Source organism: Gallinula chloropus (genome assembly GCF_964237585.1).
Source record: "Gallinula chloropus genome assembly, chromosome: 1".
Lineage (NCBI taxonomy): Eukaryota > Metazoa > Chordata > Aves > Gruiformes > Rallidae > Gallinula > Gallinula chloropus.
The window spans coordinates 91,877,272-91,886,433 of NC_140085.1; the positions used below are offsets into that span (position 1 = coordinate 91,877,272).

The 9,162-nt window shown below is 44.5% G+C and overlaps 1 protein-coding gene across 1 annotated transcript; it reads left to right on the forward strand.

Moving 5' to 3' along the window:
- Positions 1 to 6,515: 6,515 nt before the first annotated feature.
- On the forward strand, positions 6,516 to 8,637 carry LOC311193043 (cytokine SCM-1 beta-like; the record flags this gene model as incomplete). Its single annotated transcript, XM_084265761.1, has 3 exons — positions 6,516 to 6,663; positions 7,883 to 8,000; positions 8,514 to 8,637. The coding sequence occupies 3 exons, from the start codon at positions 6,516 to 6,518 to the stop codon at positions 8,623 to 8,625; spliced, it is 378 nt and encodes a 125-aa protein (XP_084121887.1). The 3' UTR covers positions 8,626 to 8,637.
- Between the last annotated feature and the right edge of the window lie 525 nt (positions 8,638 to 9,162).

A 9,162-nucleotide genomic window follows, 5' to 3' on the forward strand; every position in this document is an offset into this window, starting at 1 on the left:
AAAATGAATGCTAAGGAAAGGGGAGGGGAAAATTTCCCATGCGCTCTTGCCTCACTGCAGTGAACTCCGGTGAATAATACCGACTGATGCCTTTGGGTAACACAAGCCTTCATACTCATCGCGATTACGAGGGGGAAAAACCCAGAAACACAGAGAACAAACCCGAAGGACCGTCTTCAGAAAGTTCAGAATGGAACGCTTTCAAGAGTGGGTGTTTGCTGCAGGCCCCTGTGAACTGAGCTCTGTTGCTGCAGGCCCCAGTGAACTGAGTTCTGTTTTTCCCTCGCTCCTCTCATTTAAGCCTTCATTTGCACAGTGACTCTCCTGCTGTTACAGGCTCACTGAGCAAGTGGCTGAGGAAATATAAAAGCCAACTGAAAGAAAAAAATAGTTCTTGTCAGTCTGCATCCATTTATGACTACAGCTGTGTGAGCACCAAGTTCCATTTCATGGGGCAGCTCAGGATCAAGTGCTGTGACCAGCTTTAAGAAATTCTGTGACACTTCACGGAACAGGATGTGGCCCTAGATTGTCAAATTTGTAGTAGCCAGCTTGAAGCGAGGCGGTGTACCTCACCAGTGGCGTGGTTAGAAAGTGTGACAGTTCTTCATCTGAGAGATGAAGCAGAAAAGTACCTATTCCAGTGGCTATCATAGCTCTCTCTGAAGGAAGGAAAAAAATATACATACCATTTTTAAAAACAAACTAGCAAACCAAACAAAAACACACATGGATTTCCCTTGCAAAGATTCTGGAATGATCTCTCTCTACGACTTCTCTTTTTATTTCCCCTGGAGCCATAGGGGTTGACACCAAAAATGCAAATTAAAATTTAGCCAATTTGTTAAACTCCATTGTAGGACCTAATGAAGATTTGATTATGAAAAATGTTTACAAGTATAATTAATGTTTTAAACAAATGTAGTTGTTAGAAATCAGCTACCAGGGGTGGGAGCAGACACAGACACAACACCAAAACAGAAGAAATAGATGTCATAGAATCATAGAATTGTAGGGGTTGGAAGGGACGTCGAGAGATCATCGGGTCCAACCCCCCTGCCAAAGCAGCTCCCTAGGACATATCACTCAGATAGGTGTCCAGACGGGTCTTGAATATCTCCAGTGAAGGAGACTCCACCACCTCCCTGGGCAGCCTGTCCCAGGGCTCTGTCACCCTCACTGTGAAAAGGTTCTTCCGCATGTTGGTGTGGAACTTCCTGTGCTCCAACTTGCAGCCATTGCCCCTTGTCCTGTCCCCACAGACCACTGAAAAGGGGCTGGCTGATTCCCACTGCATCCCCTGCTTAAGATAATTATAAACTTTAATTAGGTCCCCCCTTAGTCTTCTCTTCTCAAGGCTGAAGAGTCCCAACTTACTCAGCCTGTCCACATAGGGGAGATGTTCCAGGCCCCTAATCATCTTCGTGGCCCTTCTTTGGACTCTCTCCAGGAGATCCCTGTCCTTTTTAAACCAAGGAGCCCAGAACTGGACACAATACTCCAGGTGGGGCCTGACCAGGGCAGAGTAGAGGGGGAGGATCACCTCCTTTGACCTGCTGGCTATACTCCTCCAGATGCACCCCAGGATTCCAACCAGTGGTAAACAAAAAGTGGCAATCCCTACAAATTTTCCAGAACACAATGTTTGAACAGGATACAGACTGACCACGGAGCCTCTGCTGCTGGGAAAAGCCAGCAAAATAGGGGCATTCGATGCCTGGCACTAGCCAGCAGGTCTGTCAGCACATGTGATCTTGCCAGCCACAGGCATATGGAGAGCAGGCACGGTTTTCTCTGGCAGGCAAAAACATGTGCTGAGGAGTTAGGACAATTCTTGGGTTGAGGCAAGAGATGTTGAATCCAGGCTTACTGGTCCTGCTTATTGCTCTGCCACCTGGAACCTGCTGCTTCATTTGCAGTTCTCTTTTACACAGCCCCCAGTCTAAATGATCATCAAAACTGGTGACTTGAAGAGTATGTAATGGCAGTATAGAAAAGCTCTGTGTAAACAATAGGACATGCACAATAGATGAGAGTGAGGCGTCCAAATATCGCTGTTGTGTGTACTTATACATGTAACTCCCCCTTTCCCCTAACATTCTTAGGTCTTCAACATATGCCCTGTGATGACCATCATGGAGCAAAGGAATCCAAACACATACAGATCGGCCAAGGGGCTCTCTCCAGAGCATGAGATACACTTGAGGAAACTGTTCCCATTGAAAAAAACATAAACATCTGTTCTTCATCGGTTTTCTGAGGAAAGCTCAGGTTTACTCAGAAGCAACATGTTGGTCCAGATCCATCTCCAGTGTTTACAGACACTGACTATCTACGGTTAACCAAGAAGTATATTAATTTTTCACATAGTAGGCTTCATTCTTCTTGTGAAGACAAGCAGAATAAGAGTTGGTTCCCACATCCTTGATCCTATAGATACAGCACGTACCCAAAAAAGTGCCAAACAAAATTTGCATGCTCTGTTTTAGATGAAAGCTGATAAAAGCAGAAAAACAACAACAACAACAACAAAAATCCAGAACAAAAAAGGGCAGAAAAAGGATGGACTGAAAATATCCCATAAATTCCCAAAGGTATTTGGCTCCTGTTCCAGCATGCACAATATTTACATACCTTCACAGAATTGAACTATAGTCACCTCTGTGATTCGCTGCAGCAATAGCACTGCATGCTGATTAGTTAGCTTCCTGATATGCATCTCTCTCAGAACTAAACCAGACAAGACTCAGATTATAAAGATGAGGATCTGCATTTTCCTCTTGTAAACTCAGATGACTGTATAACTGCTCATTGAAAAAAAAACACAAGCCACCAACACAAAACAACGCTGAATGAACGACAAGAGACCTCTGCTGTACAGAGAATGCCACATTCATGACGGGTCAGCTTAAAACAGGTGCATGTCTGCATAAAACTGACTGTAAAGTTGACTTCATATGTTTGGTCCAAGGTCCCTTTCAAATGGAGTAATTATCAGTCTAATTTTACTTATTTGAATGCTTCAAGTTGGATGACTGAAGGAAAGATTTTGATACAAACCTATTTAAGAGCACCTGATACATGAAGGGAAGAGCATGTTAGCAGCACCAGGAAAAAGCTGGCAGGGAAAAGAGCTGGCGGTATGATTGTGGAAACGGTCTACAAGCAAAAACTTCATTATGATTGCAAGAAAGTGTTGTTACATTTCTAAAGGAGGAGTTCTTCCAAAGCAGGGTAGTTATTAAAAATGTGACTTAAATGATCAAAATAGGATAAAAGTCATTGTGTCTCAGCTGAGATGTGAGCACCAAGCATATGTGTCTTTCTACTCCAATACACTAAGAATGAAATAGACTGAACATAGAACACTGTTTCCAGGTGAGGGACGGAAACTTCCTAAATCAGGTTGGTTCTGTCATCAGCTGTTGTCTGACCACACTTCAATGCCCTGTTCTAACTAAAAGAACCCAAACAGATACTAAAGCGGGATACAGGCTTCAGTGGGTCTTTATTACATACCTAATTTGTGCTTCTTAGCAGGCACGAAATCAGGTGAGAGTTTAAAAGTAAACAGTTTAAGCTATGCTGAACTATGAAGCATGACTGAACAAGCCTGATAGGAAGACACAAACAGAAGGACAACAGCAATTTCAGTAAGAAACTGAAATTAAATGCCAGAAGGACCTATGAAATTATCACAAACTCTACAGAGCAAAAGTAGTGAAAAGCGAAGGAAGAAGGGGGAAAGGGAAGTCATGTAAAATTACCACATCTGTCACGTGCGGGTAATCCTTAAACCAGTACTCCAACTTCGAAGAAACAATGCAAAACCAGAACACGTTAGGAACAGATTTATGCCATCTAACTTCACTCATTTAACATGTCCAGCATAAGATGCATGCTTATATTGCTTCTGTAAATAATAGACACAGACATGTATCTCCTGAGGGTGACACCTATCACCTTGAACCAAGCTGTCTGAGATACAGAGATGCATCTAAGCTGAAGTTCTTAGATCACCTCTTAAAGTCACTGTATGCCCTGATTTAGTCTTCAAAAGTGATAGTGGCCTGATGGCACATCTTCAAGTTCAAGGAGCTGCTGAATACTCACTAAAGGCACTCAGTTCTAGGAGTGCATAAAAATTTACTTATTTGTGAAGATCTTGACCTCTCTTTCCTGAATGCTAACCACAGCATGAGAAGAGGCAATACTTCAGACTCTTTACCCTGCTGAGTAAACTCTGGTAATTAGGCCCAACACTCTGGTCCTTGCTGCCTACTTCTTTCCCTTCAGCAGGGTTGCTGGCACAAAATAGGGTATATTCAACAGTTATTCCAGTAAATGTTTCTTCACCTTGTTAAAAATTAAGAAAGCTATTGCATTCAGTGGTAGACTCGGAGCCATGCTAGAGCAGGCCCTGACTTTGCCGCTTGCTGCGCATGAGCAGTCTCACCTGTCCCTTCACCTGTCTGGGCCCAGCTGCTGTACCTGTAAGACAGAGACATGCTGCTCTGTCTCTGCGACAGGGGCTGAAGGGCTTAGTAGAGCCCCTGAACTCCTCAACAGGAGCTGTTGCTGTTCTCTCCCAGGGCTGCATGTCCCAGCCTCTCCCCACGTTCTGCAGAAAGCCTAGGAGACCAGTGCAAAGCCTGTGGTTCTCTGCACACAAGCAGGCTCAAAAGGTTAAATGCTGCTACACCTGTACAGCCATACCTGCACTATCCACTGTCTCCACTGGCTTTCTCTTGGCAAAGAGTGAATGTGTTAAACGTGAGGTAGAGGGAAGGACAAGGGGCAGTTCTCATGGGATACATCATGCCTGTAGCCAAGAGTCTGGAAAAAGGTAACTAAAATTGTGGTGAAGCTTCCCACAATTCAGATTTAAAAAAACTAAGAGAGAACTCCATAACCTTACTGTTTCTTCCGTGGATGTATCACAAGCTGTAAACAGTGATGTTACACCAGAATGCCTTGAAAGCATCCTGTAATGAGTGATCCACACAAGAGGCAGTGAAGACCCAGGAATCATTAATATTCAGCTTGTCCAGAGCTGAGAAGCAGTAATAGGAAAAGTACGTTGGGCACTGTCTTTTTGATATGACTAACCAACAAGAAAACAGACCATACGCCTGGTCAATTTTCCCTAGGCATGTGCCACAGCAGAAGCTGTGGGTGCTAGAGTGTGGGCAAAAAAAGCCTTTTACAACATCAAAGGTCACCAAATATCCACAGACAGGACTGTGGGGCTCCAACACACAAAACTCTTCTCCAAAACACACATTTCACTGGACAGAAGCCAGCTGCATAGAACGACAACCCAGGAGACCACAGCAAAGGAGAACTACAAAGAGATGAAAAACTTGCCACAGGGCAATTTTCCAACCCCACCTTAAAAGAAGGGTTGAAAACCAAAGAAGCAACAGACTTTCTTAAAACACCTCACTCAGGAAAGAACCTTCTCTCAGAAGAACTGACTACTTCTGAGATGGCTCACACTTAATACAGCTGGTGAGCCTTCCTCTTAAAGATGTAGCCAGTGAGTGAATAAATATATATACACGTACATACCCTATCAGTGAGCAATGTGGGAGAACATCTCCTCTATTAATGGGGAAAGAACATCTCTCTTCCATCAATGACAAAGTTGTATTCTGCATGTCAAAGGGGCCATGTACCTAAATGTTAAGTGTCTCACCCCACCAGTGATTTCAGGCAACATTCAGAAAAAACCCCAGGCTACCACACTGGTAAGGCAAAACCTAGTGATTTCCCAGCAGTGCTGCTGAGGTCAGTATGGTTACTCCCCTGTGTGGCATCAGGCGCATCATTAAGGGACACAGTTCATACACACTTATTCCTCTTTCAAAAAACAGCAATTTAGTTATGCCTGACTGGCAGGAGGAATAGTGGATCTAATGTGATATGTAAAAGGGTGTTCAGTCTTCCTTCTCCCAACACACAGTGCTATCAGCTCTGGCCATGACCATCACAGGGAAAACAGAAGAGGAGTTTGCAAAAGCTCCACCACACATAGGAAACAGCAGCAATACCCCTCCAAAGCCACCGTGTTAAAGTGACCAGCAATCTACAGCCACTATGGAAAACGCCAAGGCGTTCCTGTTTCCATCATCGTTTAGGTCACAGTTCCCTTTTCAGTGGTCCACTGGTCAGAGGTAGCTCTGAAAGTTGCCCTGTGCCTCTGCCAAGAAGCTCAGCTAGAGCTCTCTAAATCAAGGGGTAAGAGGTCAGGAACATACATTAAAGGTTTTCACTACAGAACAAGAGCTCTCACTTTTTGTAGCTTGAAATAACCCCACTCACAGCACACAAGCAAGTGCAACCACAGTGGGGTTTGGCAGGAAAAGCCTTAAGGGGGAGTCAGCGAAGGTGGGGGGGAGGCGAATAGAAGGTGGTTCTCTCTCACCAGAAAAAGTCCTGCTAGTCAATTTTTTTCCATGTCAAGTCAGCCAAACCATGACACCCCACAAGTGAACACAAGAACTGACCACTGAATGACAAAATATAAACTCCTGACAGGGGGCTTGACAGCAGCCACTTGCTTCTCTGCCTTGACAAAGAAGACACCAGCCATGAAACTCCAAGCTGCAGCAATCCTCATCCTCTTCTGCCTCGGCATCTTCGCTCTGCACACGGTCAGAGGTAAGTTTACAACCCCAGAGGCAGACAGGAGCTGCTCCACACTGCACTGCTGGTCTGATGAGCAGGGTTCAGTCTCAGACAGCGCTGATACATAAGATACAAGGCACAAGAAACCCAGATCAGAATGACAAGAAAGGCAGCTCTATGGGAGAGCTCACCTGGTGTCCTGTCAATGAGGGGCTGGCATTTGCTTTATTGCAAGGAGAGTTTCAGTGCCTCAGAACACTGAGGGGGTTTCTGTGCATTATTCTGCCTCTTAAAATCATCAAACCTTGTAGACAAAATGTCTCTTCATCTCCCTGATGCCACACAACATCCAGCTCTACATGTTAACAACCTTCTATGAAAATCATTTCTTGAGTAAGATGTACTTTCCTCTCTATTGCATGTGCTCCTTTTAAATGCATTTTAACTACACTGGTTTTATTTGTCTTATACTACATAGCCTTAATCCCCTTAACATCCCTACTTTACAAAGGTCTTCCAGGTCTCTATCGTTCCATGCCTGTTTGCTGGTTTCTAAGCCAAACACCTTGGTACAGACAGGCAAACTCTGCACAACATCAGCAGAGGAGGACAATGGATTGATACAATGCCTGCTCTCTCTTGCTGAATTCATACAATTACACATCTTGCTTGAGACCATTTATGAGCACTGAGATGTGCTGTGTTCATTAGCCAAGCTTTAAATAAGACTGTCTACAGTCATCTTTTGGTCTGTGACTTTGGGACTGACACACAAGCAAGATTCAGGCAGTCAAGAACATAACAATCACAGAGAACACTCATACACAAGCTGTACACAAACCCACAGCACTGTGAAGAGAAACAAGTTCCCTGAGGTGGTGTAGGAAAAGGATTCAAAGGATAATGGTTTACAAGGAGAAGGAGACAAAAAAAGAGTGCTTATAAGTGCAGAGCAGGTTGGTTTCATTCCCAGGTTTATAGCAGCTCTGCTGGTACTCCCTGCATGCATTCCCTGGAGATGTTTTCGGAGTAGAGAAAACATTTGCAGGACTAGCAAGGATTGATTGACTATCTTTGAGCTTTTCAACACTCTACTTTGAAAACCAATCTCACTGAGGCAGGGAGGTACACATTTGTAATGGGCCATCAAAACATACAACAAAAATACTATAGCAACAAGCTGCATAATTTGTGAAAGTACTTGTGCATAAATATCAGTGTGGTATTGACTTTGTCAGGTCTCTATTTCTAGGGAGTGTTGGAAGTCAGGCCATGCGCCGACACACTTGTGTACAGCTGTCCACACGGAAACTGGACATTGAAAATCTCGTCAACTATGAAAGGCAAGACGGTCCAGTAAGGGCCATCATGTGAGTATCCAGTGCACTGATCACCTTCAGACTCACATACACAAACACACTACCATCAAAAAGAGAAAGGCCTTCACAAGGCCCAACTTATGGCACAATCTGCCTAGTTCAGGTCACCCTTCCACTTTCCCCTTGCAGCTGTCCCCTGGCGGGAGAGGCAGTGAGGGCAGGGGGCTGGGCCTCACAGAGCTGGGGCTCCCAAGGCCTGGCAGAGATCCCACTGAACAACCACATTCTTTGTGCCCAGAAAGTGGGGACAAACCTCAGTGAGGGATCAGGGTGGAGCAGTCCAAGGCCTAGAGCACCACATTGAGACAAGGGGAATGATCACATGGAAAATGCTGAGGAACTCAGGCTCTGGCTGGGAGCTGCGCTTGGCCATTTGATCTCACAAGCACACAAACTCCAGCCTGAGAGAGGCCCCCACGTTCTCCCTAAATAACAACAACAGTGAAGCTGTGTTTGGAAACTGGAATTTAATGGCTGCCTGCTTTGCTTGCTTTCTTCATATAGGTTTATTGACAACAAGGGTATCAAGATCTGCGTTAGCCCTAATCGGAGACAAGCACAGATTGCTATAAAGAAAATAGACCAGAAACGTGCTGCCAAAGGCAAACGTCCTTGATGAGCACCTAAGGCCAAGTAACATCAACAGTACTGCTTATAACAGAGAGGATAACCTTACTATCAGCCTTTAATTCCTATTTATTACTTGGCAATAAAGGCACTGAACAAACCTGAACTCACCAGAATCTCTTCATCACTGGTTGAACGCCTGCTGACCTCTTCATTTCATAGCTGGACTCTGTTACACTGTCTATTTCTGAAATGTTTGCTAATATTTATTCATTTACAACTGAATGTTTGCTAATATTTATTCATTTACAACTGAATGTGCAGAACTTTTCTCATCCTTCCTGTCCTGAGCAGCACAGTATTTGAAGGTGAAAGGCAGAAACTTTCACAGGGGGTAGGAAAGAGGATGACATCCCACAGGGCTGGATGAGTGCAGACCTCCAGCCCGAGGGAGGTCAGAATCTTCTGCATCGAGTACTAGCTTTGAGAAGGTGCTGTATAATGTAAAGGTTACTCGTACCTATACGATCTCTAAGTAAGCCAATGTCATGCTTCAGGCTGTCACCTCATCAGTGCAATATTCAGA